At 47.8% G+C, this 18,193-nt stretch overlaps 1 protein-coding gene across 4 annotated transcripts in view; it reads right to left on the minus strand.

The window, feature by feature from the left end:
• ACAP3 (ArfGAP with coiled-coil, ankyrin repeat and PH domains 3) overlaps positions 1–18,193 on the minus strand; it is a 154,513-nt gene that overhangs the window by 16,130 nt on the left and 120,190 nt on the right. For 2 of the 4 annotated variants that reach the window (XM_081870907.1, XM_081870906.1), the window contains 11 exons: positions 16,807–17,015; positions 14,834–14,903; positions 13,532–13,626; positions 12,717–12,931; positions 10,895–10,999; positions 9,827–9,928; positions 9,577–9,669; positions 8,400–8,620; positions 6,369–6,478; positions 4,240–4,350; positions 836–3,155 (listed from right to left, as the gene is read on the minus strand). In XM_081870907.1, coding sequence (XP_081727033.1) covers positions 3,008–3,155; positions 4,240–4,350; positions 6,369–6,478; positions 8,400–8,620; positions 9,577–9,669; positions 9,827–9,928; positions 10,895–10,999; positions 12,717–12,931; positions 13,532–13,626; positions 14,834–14,903; positions 16,807–17,015 — 1,479 coding nt within the window. In that variant the 3' untranslated portion in view covers positions 836–3,007. Of the gene's footprint in view, positions 1–835; positions 3,156–4,239; positions 4,351–6,368; positions 6,479–8,399; positions 8,621–9,576; positions 9,678–9,825; positions 9,929–10,894; positions 11,000–12,716; positions 12,932–13,531; positions 13,627–14,833; positions 14,904–16,806; positions 17,016–18,193 lie in introns of those variants that run through there. The other 2 variants (XM_081870905.1, XM_081870904.1) reach the window with 2 other exon arrangements.

Below are 18,193 nucleotides of genomic sequence, written 5' to 3' on the forward strand. Positions count from 1 at the left end.
GAGCAAATGCAGGCTGTGCAGCTATCACAGAAGCCAGAACAGCAAGAGGGATTGCTGCTTTCACTGCACAGTGATCCCTCTTGCTGTTCTGGCTTCTGAGCTTCAGAATATTTTTTTTTCTTGTTTTCCTCCTCCAAAAACTAGGTCCGTCTTGTGGTCTGGTGCATCTTATAGAGCGAAAAATACGGTATCTGATGCACCAGTGGAGAGGGTGGAGAGAGAGACAACCAGCAAAATTTGCTCGCTCATCCGCAAGCCACCTAACCCTTGAACAGGAGGTAACGACACTGGGAACATTGTAGGATTCTTTCGCTTTGGGGAGGACAACTCCCCCTACTGCCCCGAGGCAGTGCCTGGGCCAGCCGCTGCTTCATATTTTAGACATGACCGTCAAGAGAAGTCTAAAGTAAAATCCCAGTCTGTCTCCTGACAGAGACCTTTAAAAAACCCAAAAAAAAACCCCAAGAGTTACTTGGGAGAGTAAGAACAGGTCCTGCTCCAGAAAAAAGCATAATAAATAACCTAACCCTCCCCATCACACCCCACCCCACCCTGCCCCACCCCACCCCGAACACCCCGTATCCCAGAATCCAAGAAATCTGGAATTGCTGAGCCCTCTGCGGACATGCATCAGGGAGAAGAAGGATCACAGTCTTTGTAAGGGCGAGCATGCAAGGGAGAAATCCTCTTTCTCTGGAATTGTTAAGTAGGAAATCCATCATGATTTAGGAATATAAACCCACCCACCCCCTTATGTGCTCCAGTTAATTGTTGCCTCAGAAGGCTAGCTAGGAGTGACTTTACAATTCTCCCTGGGTGTGTGTGTGTGTGTGTGTTTTGTCTTCCTAAAAAAAAATCAAAAATCAAAAACTCATCGCCGGCGATGAGCATCTTCTTCCAAGCCTCACCACTTTTGGCAAGTCTACAGGTGAGGACAGATGTAACATCCGAAAGGTGAAGACAGATGTACTATTTCAAGAGAAATCGTGGTGGGGGTTGTTACTCCTCTATTTGCAACAGTGGGTGCAAAGTTAGCTGTCTGTTTTTTCTCTACTCCATGACCTTCAGGAAGGTTGCACACCTCGTGGGCCATTTACAAATAAATAAATGGAGGCACACTTTACAAAATAATAACAACAATAGTCACCCTGTACACAGAGAGTTAGCACATCAGGAAGAAGGTTGGGCTAGGAACCACACCGACATGCTAGTCTTCCTTGTGCAGGGCATTTTTTATGATATGGAGAAAAATTCCATTACATGAACCCCCACCTACCATCAGGAGTGGTACAGCCCAGACACAAGTTAACAACCGCAGTGAAAACTGGGCCAAAGTCATTTTGCAGTAGGACTAACAACTGGTCACCCTTAATTTATTCATTCATACCGCCAATCCTCTATAGAGGCGTTTAAAAAACAACAGCAGTTACAAAACTGCCTTTTGGACCAGGACTGGAGGCGTCTCATTCATGACGCAGATAGTAGCCAACTGATGTCACCCCACAACTGATTTTTATTTTATTTTATTGGCCAGAAAGGGGCAGCATTCTCCCTGCCTCAACCCCAGAGTTTGACCCTGAAAAAGAGATGAGGGTACAAACATGCGTTGCATCCAACTAAATCCTAGCCAGAGTGGGCCTACTGGAATTAATAGACCTAAATTAGTTGTGCCTGTTCAATCCAATAGATCTACTCTGAGTAAGGCTAACAGTGGACACAACCCACGGCAACGATGCTTCCACGCTCTTCTCATGTATGTTACATTTGCCTTCGCCCTTCAAGGATCGCGTCCTCATCTTGGAAGCGGCTGAGTTATGGCTTTGACCAGCTAAGCTTACCTCCCTGTTAAATATTCCATACACACACAGGAAAAAAACACCACCTCAAAACAAAACAAAGCAAAAACCAGAGGAAGCCTTTGCCGGCATTAACCTGAGAGCATGTAAGGTGGGCAGCCATGCCTCTCAATCCAAAGAACTGTAGCACATGCAAAAAGGGCACAGCAAACAGACCTGCCAATCGCCCCACCAAACCCCCGTCAACACCTGCTCTGTACGTTAAGTGGGCCAGGAATTTGCATTTCCAGCCCAAACCAACTGGCTGAGCTTTTCATGTGTGTATGTGATCGGCACTCCAAACCATCTGAAAGACACATCACAGGATGATGGCTAATGCCACTGGGAAGAGCAAGAGATGAGAGACAGAGAGAGAGAGAGAGAGAGAGGAATATGCCCCTTTCAAGTCCCAAATCTCGGCTCCCTTTTCACCTATATGTACAATTCCCTCTTTTCTCTGCAAAAGTCTCTCTCCTCCGAACCCTGCTTTTAATTCCTGGCAACGTGGGTTTAAAAACAGCAATCAAACTGTTGGAAAAGTGGGTGAGAGGCGCTTCTTATGCTCTTAGGGCTGACCCACAACATGAACTTTAAGCACAGGGCTTCTCCCCATAGAATCTTGGGAATTGTAGTTGACCCCTCAAAGAGCTATACTCCATAGCACCCTTAAACAAGCTAGAGTTCCCAAGGTTCTTCTGGGAAAAGCTGTGTGCTTTTAATGTGCATTAAAAGGTGCTCTGTGGCATGGACGTGATCCTGCAAAGCCCGCAAGGCGGAACGGGTGTTCTGGCCCTGATGCACCCAAAGTTTGCGTACCTTAAAAACCAGAACCCTCCCCAATTCTGGGACCAGAGGTGAAAATTTTACACATATTTCAAGGGTTCTTTGCCTATATCCCCTCTCTCAGTGTCTCTCTCTATCTCTCTTCCTCCTTCTGCATGGCCATCGGGGCAAACCCACCCATGGGCTTTTGGAATGGAAAACTTCCACCAGCAAGCCCCCCGCCCCCCAGTTGCCAAACATCCCCCCTCCCCCCACCACAAGACACGTCTACAGTTTTGTTTTGTTTGCTTCTTTCCTGGGCTCAGTCAGCATCCTTAAATTTCGACCCAAAAGAAGAGGAGGAGGAGGAGGAGGAGGAAGAGGAGGCATCAGGGTTGCGGGAGTCGTCACTAACACTCATCTATGTTAAGGCTGATGAACTCCTGTATACACTTCCTGTACTGGAGCTCTGTGGGGCTGTTGTTCGGATATTGACCTGGATGACCAAACGGGCCCTCGGCTTCTCGCATCTCTTCGTTCATTCGAGCCAGACGCAGCCTGGAGGAGGAGGAGAAGGAGGGAAGGTCTCCTTAGCCATATAAAATAACACATGTGTATCTGAAGAAGTGTGCATGCACACAAAAGCTCATACCAATAGCTAACTTAGTTGGTCTCTAAGGTGATACTGGAAGGATTTTTAAAAAATGTTTTGTTTTGTTTTGTTTTGACTATAGCAGACCAACACGGCTACCTACCTGTAACTAGAACATATCATGTGTAAAGGTAGACTTGCCATGGACAAATTTAACAATATTTAGAATTCTTTTTTACAAGCACTATATTAGGTTAAATGCAGGTTACTGCATTTTTGGCTCTATAAGACGCACCAGACCATAAGACGCACCTAGTTTTTGGAAGAGGAAAACAACGGGGGGGGGGGATTCTGAATCCCAGAAGCCAGGACAGCCAGCAGGATTGCTGCGCTGCGATCCCGCTGGCTGTCCTGGCTTATGGGAAAGCCGTGTGCAGCCTCTCCCAGGCAAGGGGAGCCTTCATCCCCTGCCCGGGAGAGGCTGTACGGCTAAGCCAGAAGCCAGGACAGCCAGCGGGATCGCAGCACAGCAATCCCGCTGGCTGTCCTGGCTTATGGACAGCCGCACTCCCTTTAAAGAGCACACAGAGAAGGGCTGCCCTTCGCCCTTCTCCCTCCTCGGGGAAAAGCCCCCAAGAGCTGCACACATGCTCCACATGGCTCTTTAAAGGGAGCACTGAGCAGAGCCTTCCGCCTGCATTCGCTCCACAAGATGCACACATTTCCCCTGACTTTTTAGGAGGAGAAAAGTGTGTCTTATACAGCGAAAAATACAGTAATTACAATAACGACCTTGTAATGTTTGCAAGTTCTGGGCTCTTTTTTGGGGATAGTATATGGGTGTCATTTCTTCTTCTTCTTTACTTCTCTTGTTCACTGTTTCTGCAATCCTGGCCTAGACTGCTTAGGCTTTTAAAGGGTTGAGACTCAAAGCAAGCCAGTGCATTGCAGGAGGCTGGTCTAGATGATCCTCATGGTCCCTTCCAACTCAACAATTCTATGATCAGATCCAGGGGGGATTTTCTGACATGGCAGAGGGGCCCCACTTACAAGGTAACAATGTCTGCATTAGCAGCCTGGACCGCGATGCTCAGAGGGTCCTGCCCATCCTCGTCAACCGCGTGCTGGTTGGCTCCTCTCTTGAGGAACAAGCAGACCTGGCTGCCAAACGTAAAAAGAGAGAGAAAGAGAGAGTGAGCAAGAGACACAGAGATGTCGGAGAAAAATCACAGCCAACCTTAGGAGACTGAGGCTGCAATCCTATTAAGGGTGGACGAACAGGTCAGTTTCCATCTATCTCAGTTTCTCATTCTTCCAATGTTTAAGTTGGGTTCTCCACATTTCCACATCAGTCTGCGATTACTATTATTGTTTAAAGTCCTCGTGAAAACTCACTAGCATTTTAGTGCCTATTTCTCTTCATTTTTGCAATGTGGTTTCTCCTTAAAATAATGCCTTTCTGCACATTATGTTGGGACGCGGGTGGCACTGTGGGTTAAACCACAGAGCCTAGGACTTGCCGATCAGAAAGTCGGCAGTTCAAATCCCCGCGACGGGGTGAGCTGCCGTTGCTTGGTCCCAGCTCCTGGCAACCTAGCAGTTTGAAAGCACGTCAAAGTGCAAGTAGATAAATAGGTACCCCTCCGGCGGGAAGGTAAACGGTGTTTCCGTGCGCTGCTCTGGTTTGCCAGAAGCGGCTTAGTCATGCTGGCCACATGACCCGGAAGCACGCCTGCTCCCTCGGCCAATAAAGCGAGATCAGTGCCGCAACCCCAGAGTCAGCCACGACTGGACCTAATGGTCAGGGGTCCCTTTACCTTTACTTTACATTATGTTCACCAATATTTCTATGCACATTTGAACCCCGTATATGCAGTGTGTGAGTAAAGTTTCTGAATCAGAAGCAGCAGCATAGTTTAATGGTTACTGGGAGATCAGGGTTCAAATCCCCACATGGCCTTGGGGCCATTTGCTCCCTCTCAGCCTAACCCACCTCACAAGGTTGTTGTTGTAGTAGGGAGTGAATGAGGAGGGGGAGAACCATGTATGCCACCTAGGAGCAAAGGGTGGGCTGTGAGTGCAATAAAATAAATACATAAATAATATTTATATTAGTATGTGATCATTTTCCGCACAAACCACCTCTGTCTTTAAGTCAAATACTTAAGTAAAACCCATGAAAGTCACATACGAACTTCCCCCCACCTGACTCAGACTTTTAGGAATTGAATGGGCGAGGCATTAAGCATTGATCGGTTGTGCTTCTTCTATGCCCAAAACCAAAACCAGCCTGCAAAAATGCCATTTTCCTCTGCCTAGATTTGAAGCTTAGTCAACAAAACTTTATTTGGACTTGTATCCAGGAGACCAAATGGCCTATAATTTTTAGGCTCAGATCTCTCCCCATTTATTCTACAGAGGAACAATAATTCTGGACCACCACCCAACAGGAATAACCCCTGTCTGGTTAATGTCAGAGAACAATCTAGTCAAAATTGGAGCTTGCCAAGACGGGCTGAATTTAAATATTTCAGGCAGGAAGCACGTGGCTTTGCCTGTTGACAGGTTTTTAAGTAAACAACTGATCTCAGTGTGGTGTAGTGGTTAAGAGCAGTAGACTCGTAATCTGGGGAACCAGGTTCAATTCCCCGCTCCTCCACATGCAGCTGCTGGGTGACCTTGGGCCAGTCATACTTCTTTGAAGTCTCTCAGCCCCACTCACCTCACAGAGTGTTTGTTGTGGGGGAGGAAGGGAAAGGAGAATGTTAGCCGCTTTGAGACTCCTTCGGGTAGTGATAAAGCGGGATATCAAATCCAAGCTCCTCCTCCAAACTCCTGAGTTGTCAAAAGCAGCCAGTCAGGGAGACAAAATGAGCCTTCCTCAACAGGTGCACTTCTGAACACATTACTCGAGAGGAGAACCACATTGCAAGATTTGGAGAGGTGCAAATTTCAACAAATGTTTGTTTGTTTTGTCTATGTTTCGTCTCGAGGATTGTTCTGGAAAGTGCCAATGGAAGATTCTGAACAGTCTTCAAAGGCAGCCCCGCATAGAATGCATAGCAGCAGTCAAGCTAGGACACAATTAGTACATAGATAGCCAGGTCTGACTAATCTGGCATATACCAGCTTAAGCTAAGGCACCCCTTCCTGGTAGCTTCGTGTGCCGAATGACTCACCCAGTGTGGCCCAAATACGTAGCGTGATGCAGAGGTGCGCGCCCTCGAATATCTCTTTGGTTAACGTCTGCTCCATTCTGGAGCAAGAATTCGCAGGCTATCAAGGAGCCCTGATGGAGACAATTGGGAGAGAGTTCAGATGGGAGAAAGAAACTACAGGAGAGCCAAACAGACTTCAGCAAGTGTAGTATCCATCCCTTCTTGCTAGAGAGCCCTGGGGGTTGTAGTTTTCTGAGCAGACTGCTGCCCCCCTACAGAACTCTTGGCACCTTTATCAGAGCTACAACTGCATGAGTTCCTTGGGAGACACCACAAAAGTTAAGTTTTTAGCAGGTCTTCACAATATGAATCTCTTTTTTTAATCAACTACTATCTATTGCTGCTTCGTTGCTGTTCATAACTACGTTGTACATATGCATGTGTGTGTGGATCGATAGATATTATTGTATTTTAATGTTGTGAATCCCCTTGACAGACAAGTTAATCACGGTCCAGTAACTTCAGTGGGCCTGCTCTGAGGAGGAGTAATGTGAGATAAAACCCAACATCATTAACAACTTGGGATCCGTTTACCTTTAAGATCACCTTACCCAGGCCCATGCAAAGATTGTCTGAGGCCCAGGGCGGGAGTCTTGTTAGAATAAAGTTATAAACTCAAACAAAAAAACCAGTCAGTCCCTGGAGGCCCCCCCCCACAGCTGACTTAGGCCTCCGAGGCCCAGGGCAAGTGTACCAGGCAGCGCCCCACCCTCTGCAGGAGGGCCTGGTCTCACCTCCATTTGCACCCACTCTACCACTTCAATTGGCAGGACTGGCACTGTCGCCAGTGGGACATAATACCCATTCTGTATTTGTAAGAACTCGATTGTTCAGTGTGGCAGTGTCTACCCTTTGGAACTCCCTGCCTATTGATATCAGGTCGGGACCCTCACTGTACTCCTTTCAGAGCCTGCTAAAAACATTCTTGCCAACAAAGATGTCTAGAAAGTTGATGCAGGCTTTAATCCGTTTTTAGTCTGCTGTTGTTTTAACTTTTCAAAAGTTTGTTACTTTTTCTTAGTGATGAATGTCTCTGTTTTATCTTTCTTTGTAAACCCCTTCCAGGTTTTATTTATTTATTTTAAAATCGGGCGGTGTATAAATTTTTACAAAATACAGTGGTGCCTTGCAAGACGAAAAGAATCTGTTCCGCGAGTCTCTTTGTCTAGCGGTTTTTTCGTCTTGCGAAGCAAGCCCATTGACAGCTTAGCGGATTAGCGGCTTTTAGCGGCTTTTAGTGGCTTTTAGCGGCTTATCGGCTTTGCGGATAAGCAGCTTAGCGGCTTAGAAAAAGGGGGGGAGGGAAAAAAACCCACAGGAACTCGCAAGACATTTTCGTCTTGCGAAGCAAGCCCATAGGAAATTCGTTTTGCGAAGCACCTCCAAAACGGAAAACTCTTTCGTCTAGCGAGTTTTCCGTCTTGCAAGGCATTCGTCTTGCGGGGCACCACTGTACCGTATTTTTCGCTCCATAAGGTGCACCTGACCATAAGGTGCACCTACTTGGGGGGGGGGAATTCAAGAAGAAAAAATATGCAGCTCTTGAGGGCTTTTGCGGGAGGTGGGGGAGGTGAGAGAGCCTCGCTCTGTCCCTTCCCCCACCTCCCGCAAAAGCCAGGGATACCCGCGCAAAGCCTCCCCAGGGCAGCAGGATGAAGGCTCCCCGCTGCCCTGCGGAGTCTTCGCGGGCTACCCCAAAGCTGCTCGACTTGTGGGGTTGGCGGTGGGGAAAGCCAAGCTTCCCTCACCACCAGCCCCGGGAAGCAGCGGGAAGGCTACGCGCAGCCTTTCCGCTGCTCCCCGTGCTTGTCGGGGCTGGTGAGGGAAGCCCGGGTCGTCCCCCCAGCCCCAGGGACCACACATTCACTCCATAAGACACACAGACATCTCCCCTTAGATTTTAAGAGGAAAAAGGTGCGTCTTATGGAGCGAAAAATACTGTAAATAATTACCACCACCGCCACTGAAATAGCTGAGGCTTGTTAGCCTTACCCCCATTACAGCTTGGATCAATGGGGTTTTGTTCTCATCCTCGTCGTTCACCCAGTTGACGTCCGCCCCGTGCGCCAGGGCCTCCGCCATCACAGGCAAATTCCTGGCCCGCGAAGCCTTGTAAACCAGCAAACCTGGGTGCAGCTCTCGCAGGTCCTCCAGATCGGAGGCCTCTTGCTCTATTTCAGCTTCTCCGCTGGATTCTTCTGAAACTTCGCACTCTAACAAGGCATAGGGCGAGAGGGAGAGAAGAAAAAGCCAGCAGCATGAGGCATGGACATAGACCATCTGTGACGCTCAGACCTGTTCTCTGGCCTCAATGGGAGCCAAGCCTGCAGCTATGACCTGAACAGCTCCGCCCTCTGGTTTGCCTAGGACCACCCTATCATTTGCATAGCCCCGCCTCCTGATTTATTTCCTTGCTTTGCACTGGAGCAGGCATACAGAACCTCAGGCCAGGCTAAGTAGCAGATGTAGCCCTATGGGCCTTTCTGATTGGCCCTCAGAATTCTCCCCAGGCCACACCCCATCTCCCCAGGCCACACCCCTCAACTAGCCTAGCTTCACACCACCCTTGATAGGGGTGTGTGGGTGCATGAGAAGGAGAGGAAGAAAGAAAGAGAGAGTAGAAATTGTCCCACTGCACAAAAGTTAAAACAGACACCCCTGGCCCTGCCTGCCCACTTTTGTCCCTTGCCCTGCCCATCTGTGCCAGATGGAAGGTTGCCAGGTAAGGAATATGGCCCTTGGGCTGCAAAAGGCTCTCATGTCAGGAGCTCAAATTTATCAGGTAATTAAAGTCAGCTATCAAGGACGCAGGTGGTGCTGTGGGTTAAATCACAGAACCCAGGGCTTGCCAATCAGAAGGTCGGCGGTTCGAATCCCTGCGATGGGGTGAGCTCCCGTTGCTCAGTCCCTGCTCCTGCCAACCTAGCAGTTCGAAAGCACGTCAAAGTGCAAGTAGATAAATAGGTACCGCTCTGGCGGGAAGGGAAACGGCGTTTCCGTGCGCTGCTCTGGTTCGCCAGAAGCGGCTTAGTCATGCTGGCCACATGACCCGGAAGCTGCACGCCGGCTCCCTCAGCCAATAAAGCGAGATGAGCGCCGCAACCCCAGAGTCGTCTGCGACTGGACCTAACGGTCAGGGGTCCCTTTACCTTTATCAAGGAGTACTTACCTTCCTCTGTGACGCTGTCCACCACCGAGCCAAACACTAGGACGTCGGTGCTGCCGTCGGTGCTGCCACCCAGCCCACTGTCACTGCTCAGACCTGCGGGGCCAACAACACACAATCCAAGGGCATTTTAATATGCAGGGAGGCAGACGCACACACAAGCATCTGGTACCCAGAGGTATACTGCCTTTGAACATGGAAATTCCACTTAGCACCTCCCATAGGGCTATGCTGCCAAGCCATTCCACCTTACCTCCATCCAGGAGGAACGGCGACCCGCTGCCAGTGGGACCGTTACCACTGTCGCTCCATGGGCTGGCTGCCAGGGGATGTGGCACAGAGATGTGGTTGCCACCTAAGTGGAAGGTGGAAGGAAGTTAAGGAGGCAGTCATGTTCATAGGCGCAGGTGGTTTTTCTGCTTTATTTATTTATTTATTTAAAGAAATGCAGCAGTCTAGAATGGCTCTTGCCCTCCTTAAAGAATGAATGGGAGAGGGGGACAGAAAAGAAAGCTGGCTAACTGTCCTTTTAGTAACCAAACAATTAAACCCCTGTGTCGCAAACAAGTATCAGTAATAGCCAAGGCAACACGATGACCAAGTACAACAATGCGATGTCAATATAAACTCTTTATATAATCTATACAGAACATTGAACAGTATGAAATATATGAAATATGCAGTCTCTGCAAAACCAAATAAACAGAAATCTTATAAATCTCTGAAAATCACAAAATATTGCTTGTTTTCACCAGATAAGAATCTGACCCATTGTTTCTTTCAGAGACTTGCATAGTCTACAAAGCCTTTCAGAGACTCATAAGACTTATGCTTATTTGGTTCTATATTTTCAAGAGAATCCATCAAGAGTGCGTATTTTGTGATTTTCAGAGATTTATAAGATTTCTTTCTGTTTATTTGGTTTTGCAGAGACTGCATATTTCATATATTTCATACTGTTCAATGTTCTGTATAGATTATATAAAGAGTTTATATTAACTGTCCTTTTAAGAAGGGGAGAAAAAGGAGGAAACCCACCCCACAAAGCATAACAAAACTAAAGGGGTAGGAAACGATAAAGTGAAATTGGGAGGGCAGGGGACAATAGGTTACGGTTCCTAAAAATACTTGGGTTCTAGCCAGTGCAGTCCTACTCAAGAGTAGAACTTACTTAGATACAATCCATTGTGTATTTTTTCCTTCCAACCCCACCCTTTCTCAGTGTTTTTGCTGCTGTTGCGACTCAAGATGCACACCCCAGATGCGGCAGAATGGAAGGGCAAAGTGGCAGCAAAGCCGCCAGCAGCTTAGCTGTACTTACTGCGTGGCCCAGCCCCGGCTCCCGTGTCGAAGTACGAGAAAAGCGAATCCAGCTCGTCGGGGCAGAAGAGGGAATCCCGTCGGAACTTCCTCTCGAGGGTGGCAGCTGTGTGGAAAGAGCAACCCTTATATAGTCCCTGGATTTGTTGTTTGTGTGTTCTCACGCACACAACTTGTGCACACATGCACACCCACCCACAATACAGTGGTACCTCGGATTAAGTACTTAATTCGTTCCGGAGGTCCATTCTTAACCTGAAACTGTTCTTAACTTGAAGCACCACTTTAGCTAATGGGGCCTCCTACTGCCGCTGCACCGCCGGAGCACGATTTCTGTTCTCATCCTGAAGCAAAGTTCTTAACCTGAAGCACTATTTCTGGGTTAGTGGAGTCTGTAACCTGAAGTGTCTATAACCTGAAGCATATGTAACCCGAGGTACCACTGTATAATACAGGACATGGTTAAACTATGGAACTCACTGCCACAGGAGGCAGTGATGACCACCAACTTGGGTGGCTTTGAGACAAATTCATGGAGGACAGGGTTATCAGCAACAATGAGTCATGATGGCCCGGTTCTGCCTCCACAGTTGGAGGCAGCCATGCTTCTGAATACCAGCTGCTGAAAACTGCAAGAAGGGAGAATATTGTTATGCTGAGGTCCTGCTCTCAGTCTTCATAGGCATCTGGTTGGCCACTGTGAGAAGAGGCGGCAGGGCTACATCCAGCAGGCTCTTCTTAGGTCCTTAAATGTGGAATGAGTTACAGAATGAGCAATGAATAGCATTATCTGCAGAGTAAGTACTCTGGGAGGTATTCAGCTAAGTGCTACTCAGAGGAAGTTCACTGCAATTAATGAACCAAAGTTAGCTATATCCACTAATTTCAATGGGAGTATTCTGAGTAGGACAGCAGTACCATCCTATATCATCCACCAGCCGTCTTGTACACCAGTGTGCTCTTCTAACAATCCAAATAAGTGTGCAGTTTGAAAATCAGTGGTTAAGATTAGTGAGGTTTTGAAAGGTTCTGTCCGCCATCCTGATACAAAATGGAATCCAGTTGCCAAAAAAACCCTGCTCATGGGATCTTGATGTCTCAGGAACCACCATGCAGAGTTTAGTTACGCTAACTTAAAAGGTGTGTGGAACGCACAGCAAATGAACAACTTTCAAAAACTACATAGTAAATGTTCCTATATGATTTGCAATATATATTATTACCAAGCTAAATCTCTGGAAAGTTATTATCTCAGTAGGGCCATTTTCAGAGTGGACAGAGCTGTCCACCGGTCACAGTGGCGTAGCGTGGGTTGTCAGCACCCGGGGCAAGGCAAGTAATTTGCGCCCCCTAACCCGTGGATTTGCGCCCCCTAACCCGTGGATTTGCCCTAACCCCAGATGTTGCGCCCGGTGCGGCCGGCCCCCCCTGCACCCCCCACGCTACGCCACTGACCGGTCAATCTCCTGACAGTGCTAAGATTGGCGATATGCCTCTGCCTGCTGCTTTTTAAAGAGCAGACAGAGGCTCACCTCCGATCTTAGCACTGTGGCCCCACAGCGCTAAGATGAGAGACTGGAGAAATCCTGTCTGCACTTTGACACCTTATAGAATGTCGACGTGCTTTAATCTTTATAGGCCATTGGTCCAACCCAGCAGGACCCTTCTAAAACTCTGAATGTGACTTCTGAAAATGCCTAATGTGAAGTAAATAATAATAATACATTGTGTTGTTACTAAACTGAGCCACGGATGAACCATCCCTTCTAAGAGACGGCACACGCAGAAAATAAGGGCTGGTGTGGCAAACAGCAGTTCCTCACCTGAAGAGTGCGCTGCCGGTGATGCGTTTCCTGCTTCGTGCCGGTACTTCCTCCGTGCCGTGGGCGCTTTTGTGGAGCTGTTGCGCCTCTGGCACTTTTTCACGCTCCAGCGCCGGGGTTTCCTCTCATTCTCCACCAGGGCCTCCCCAGTCGACAGCTGCTTCAGGAACTTCTTCTCCACGTATTTGACTTTGATCCATGCTTCTTTGTCCTGCCTGAGAGGGAACTCAGTTTCACGAAGAGCTCCTTCCGAGCACCCGTTTGGTTCAGCGTCCATCTTGATTTGCTTTGCACAAAGCTGATGCAGAGGTTAGGCCGAGCCTTTGCTCTGACTTGTTTATGGGGCTAGGCCACAAACAGATAAGAGGGTGCATTGGCATCTCCCAACTGATCTCAGGGTTGAATATCATTGGATCGGAAAGAGTCTACCTGGGTTAACCAGGTCAACAATGAGAAAGGGAGTCTGTCCCACTGTCGAACAGCTCTTACCGTCAGAAAGATCTTCCCGACGCTTAGTCGGAATCTCCTTCCTCGTAACTTGAAGCCACTGCTTCATGTCCCAGGAGTAAACAAGCTTACTCCACCCTCCATGTGACAGCCCTATAGATATCTGAAGATGGCGATCATCCCTCCTCTCAGTCTCCTCTTTGCCAAGCTAAACATATCCAGCTCCCTCAACCGTTCCTCATAAGGCATGGTAGTACTCAATAACACCTGGAGGGTTATAGGCTCTCCATTTCTGGCCTAGAGGGTATTGCCCTTCAAGAGGGCCTTCCTGTCCTACACACTGCAGAGCGAAGAGGAGGCAGACATACCTTGAGCTGCCCGCAGTGGGCTTCTTGAGTCCCATCTCCTCACACTGCGCCTCGTAGATCTGGTTCATGGTGGCGTTCCCCAGCTCACACATCAGCTTTTAGGAAAGCAAGCAGAAACATAGTATGTTAGGGGGAAGAGATGCTCCCCTCCCCCCGTCCGCAGCCAACTGCATTTACCCACAATTAGGGATGGCTGACTCTGTCAATTTCGGTTTCTGTCAGTTTCTAATTTTCCCCAACGGTGAAGAAATTTGATCCAGTTTCTCATTTTCCCCAATGGCGAAGAAATCTGATCCAGTTCACATTTAAAGGCGAAATCACCGAATTCATATATTGTCAAACAATATGGAAGAAGTTTAGGGAAGTTTAGGGAAGTTTTTAATGTTTGATGTTTTATTGTGTTTTTAATATTCTGTTGGGAGCCACCCAGAGTGGCTGGGGAGACCCAGCCAGATGGGCGGGGTATTAAAAAAAATTATTATTATTATTATTATTATTAAGCAGAAACACAACCAACCTTTGAAATTCGCACTTATCCAAATTTTTCAACGCAGTCCTCAACAAATGAAATGTGTACAAAAGAAGGCATACATATATGAATACAATTTGCATTCAAATGCATACATTCATGAAAACAACATTTTAAAAATCATTATTTTAGGGGGGAAATTGGGTTTTGCAAAAATTGTGTCAATTTAGGGAAACTGCAAAATGTGTACAGTGGCAGAAATGAGCATAACATGTTGATGAATTTTCATGAAGACTTTATATAAAAAAATAAAGATTACAAACTGATGTGGAAATGTGGAGAACCGAACTTATGACCGGGAAAATGAGAAACTGAAATCTCATCCCTAGCAACTAGATCAGGGGTTGTCAACCTGGTCCCTACCGCCCACTAGTGGCTGTTTCAGGATTCTAGGTGGGCGGTAGGGGGTTCTATGGCAGAAGCTGAATCCTCCTTCCATCAAACACTGGCAGGTGGTAAGGAAATGTTATCATCAAGAAAGATGCATTAGTGGGTGGTAGGTATAAAAAGGTTGACTACCCCTGAGCTAGATCAAGGATAGGCAACATGGGCCCCTTCAGATGTTACCGGACTACAATTCCCATCATTCCCAGCTAGCATGGCCAATGGACAATGGACAGAGATGATGGGAACTGTAGTCCAACAAGGTGCATCAGAGAGCTCCCGCCCCACCCCCCAAGAGGTACACCCCATACAGCACAGACCGCCCCCCCTCACTCACTCCCACCCACCCTGCCTGCCACCTATTTTTCATTGGGAGTTTGGACCTCTACCTTCAGTAGCTCTGGCTCCCAGGAATCCAGTGTGAGCGACCGCACTTTGGAGCAGTGGACCCCTAAGCTCCTGTAGGGAAGGGGGAAACAGACAAGAGAGGAGAGTGGTTGTACAGTTCAACAGCTGTTTGGTACATATACACACAAGGTGGCATGTATTAATCAGCACATCCACAGGATTTCTGCACATGCAGCCAGTCTAGTACAGGGTCAGTGGTTAGAGCACCTGTTCTGGGTGCAGGTTGAATCCCTGGTGCCATGGAGGACACGAGTATTGATGGCTACTAGTCATGATTGCTATGTTCTGCTTCTTCTGGCAGAGGCATTATGCCTCTGAATATCAACTGCTGGGAACTGCAGGTGTGGAGGGCTGTTCTTGTGCTCATGTCCAGGAGTAGATGGACTTGCTTTGGCCTGATCCAGCAGGCCTGTCCTTTGTTGTCATCTCCAGGTAGAGCTAGGAGTGTCCCTTGTCTGAAATCCTGGAGAACCCCTGCCAGGATGGAAAGATACATACTACAGCGGAATGGCTGATAAAATTACTGGAAATAAATAAAGAATTGTCCAGTAGCCCCTTAGAGACCAGCTAAGTTTGTTCTGGGTATAAGTTTTCGTGTGCATGCTCACTTCTTCAGACACACCCGCACGTGAAAGCTTATACCCAGAACAAACTTAGTTGGTCTCTAAGGTGCTATTGGACAATTTTTTATTTATTTTGACTGCATCAGACCAGCCCGGCTACCTACCTGAATCTAAAATTACTGGACTTAGCTGAGATGGAAAAGTTAACATGTTTAATTGGAGAAAAATCATGACTAACATTTATTAAGGATTGGAAACTGATTTGGGGCTTTTTGCGTGAAAGAGAAAACGAACTTGTAACACCTGGATTTGAAGAGTGAAAAAATAAAGGCTTATAGAAAATACAATAGTTAGGTGTTAATGAGCGAATACTATATTTAGATGACAGACAAGAGAAGCGGAAGTATTTTTTTATCTTTTTTCCACTTTATTTTCTTTCTTTCCCCACCCCCTTTCTTTTCTTTCCCCCCATTTTTCTTCTTTTGGGTCCTGTTCCTTTTTGATTAGATTTTTTAAAATATATCTTCCATTCTGGTGTACAGTCATACCTCAGGTTACAGGCGCTTCCGGTTGCGTTTTTTCAGGTTATGGACTGCCAAAACCCAAAAGTACCAGAACAGGTTACTTCCGGGTTTTGGCAGCCGTGCATGCGCAGAAGGGCCGAATCACAACCCGCATGTGTGCAGATGCACCACTGTGGTTTGCGGACGCTGCGGGTTGCAAACGTGCATCCCGCACGGATCACATTCACAACCCGAGCGTCCTCTGTATTATAAAAATATACTTTGTATTGGCTATGAACATTTGTATATCAAGTACAGTGGTGCCCCGCAAGACGAATGCCTCGCAAGACGGAAAACTCGCTGGACGAAAGAGTTTTCCGTTTTGGAGGTGCTTCGCAAAACGAATTTCCCTATGGGCTTGCTTCGCAAGACGAAAATGTCTTGCGAGTTCCTGCGGGGTTTTTTTCCCTCCCCCCCCCTTTTTCTAAGCCGCTAAGCCGCTTATCCGCTAAGCCGCTAAAAGCCGCTAAACCGCTAATAGCGCTAAGCCGCTAAGCCGTCAATGGGCTTGCTTCACAAGACAAAAAAACCGCTAGACGAAGAGACTCGCAGAACGGATTCTTTTCGTCTTGCGAGGCACCACTGTATCAATAAAAATACCAATAATTAAGAGAACCCCGGCCAGTCAGTGTAGTCAATACCAAGTTAGATGGACCAGTGGTCAGGACAGGAAAGGCATGCCATTGCCCTTTTTGTGAGTTTCTCAGAGAGCTTATGGCTGGCTTATCGGAACAGGGTGCTTGAACTGATGGACCTTCGAGTCCAACAGCGCAGGGCAATTCCGTTGCCCTTGTGCCCCATTTGCTGGGATCGACTCAGCAAGCTTACCTGTGAATCCCTGAACATTCAATGCATAGTAAGATGCCCAAGTTGATGCTGGCCCAGCGGGGGTCGGCTTGCCCGCAGTCGCAGCACTGGTCATTGCCTGGGATGCTCTGCACCCTCTGCAGGATGGTTTCGCCTTTGGCACTGCGGTCCCGCGAGTCAGTAGCCGAGTCGATGCTGCTGGTGGAAGGAGAAGCTGTTCGGTCCAGTCTCTGGAAAGAGGCACAGAGGGGGATTGAGCAAGCACAAATGAAAAAATTGCCTGCTGGTGTTTCTTGCGGCCTTGGTCCAGTATATCTGAAAGTGAGTCTCCACCCCCATTGTTCTACCCAGACACTGAGGTCCACCGCCGAGGGTCTTCTGGCGGTTCCCTCACTGCGAGAAGCCAAGTTACAGGGAACTAGGCAGAGGGCCTTCTCGGTAGTGGCACCCGCCCTGTGGAATGCCCTCCCACCAGATGTCAAAGAGAACAACAACTACCAGACTTTTAGAAGACATCTGAAGGCAGCCCTGTTTAGGGAAGCTTTTAATGTTTGATGCAATACTGTATTTTAATATTTTGTTGGAAGCTGCCCAGAGTGGCTAGGGAGGCCCAGCCAGATGGGTGGGGTATAAATAATAAATTATTATTATTATTCCAGTAGTGGCTGGTTCCCACTGAGACTGGTAGGGCAGAAGGCAGGGAGCCCAACAGTAGGTGGCGCCAGAACCAATGACAGGCAGAGACAGAGCCATTGGCAAGAGGGGCTACCCTCAGATTGGTTGTAAGTCAGAAGGCAGAAAGACGGGGGCTGGCTGAGGGCAGACTGAGCTTGGCGGGGCAGTGCCCCCTTTGCCCCAATGAAATGAAGCTCTTTTTCCATTTGCCCCAAGGAAATGAGGCCCTTTTGCTCTTTGCATCCACCATGATGCAAAATGAAAGAGTCTATGACAAACCTAGACAGCATCTTAAAAAGCAGAGACATCACCTTGCCAACAAAGGTCTGTATAGTTAAAGCTATGGTTTTCCCAGTAGTGATGTATGGAAGTGAGAGCTGGACCACAAAGAAATCTGATCGCCGAAGAATTGATGCTTTTGAATTATGGTGCTGGAGGAGACTCTTGAGAGTCCCATGGACTGCAAGAAGATCAAACCTATCCATTCTTAAGGAAATCAGCCCTGAGTGCTCACTGGAAGCACAGATCCTGAAGCTGAGGCTCCAATACTTTGGCCACCTCCTGAGAAGAGAAGACTCCCTGGAAAAGACCCTGATGTTGGGAAAGATGGAGGGCACAAGGAGAACGGGACGACAGAGGACGAGATGGTTGGACAGTGTTCTCGAAGCTACCAGCATGAGTTTGACCAAACTGCAGGAGGCAGTGGAAGACAGAAGTGCCTGGCGTGCTCTGG

The sequence above is a fragment of the Podarcis erhardii genome (genome assembly GCF_964252035.2).
Source record: "Podarcis erhardii genome assembly, chromosome: 7".
NCBI classification, from domain to species: domain Eukaryota; kingdom Metazoa; phylum Chordata; class Lepidosauria; order Squamata; family Lacertidae; genus Podarcis; species Podarcis erhardii.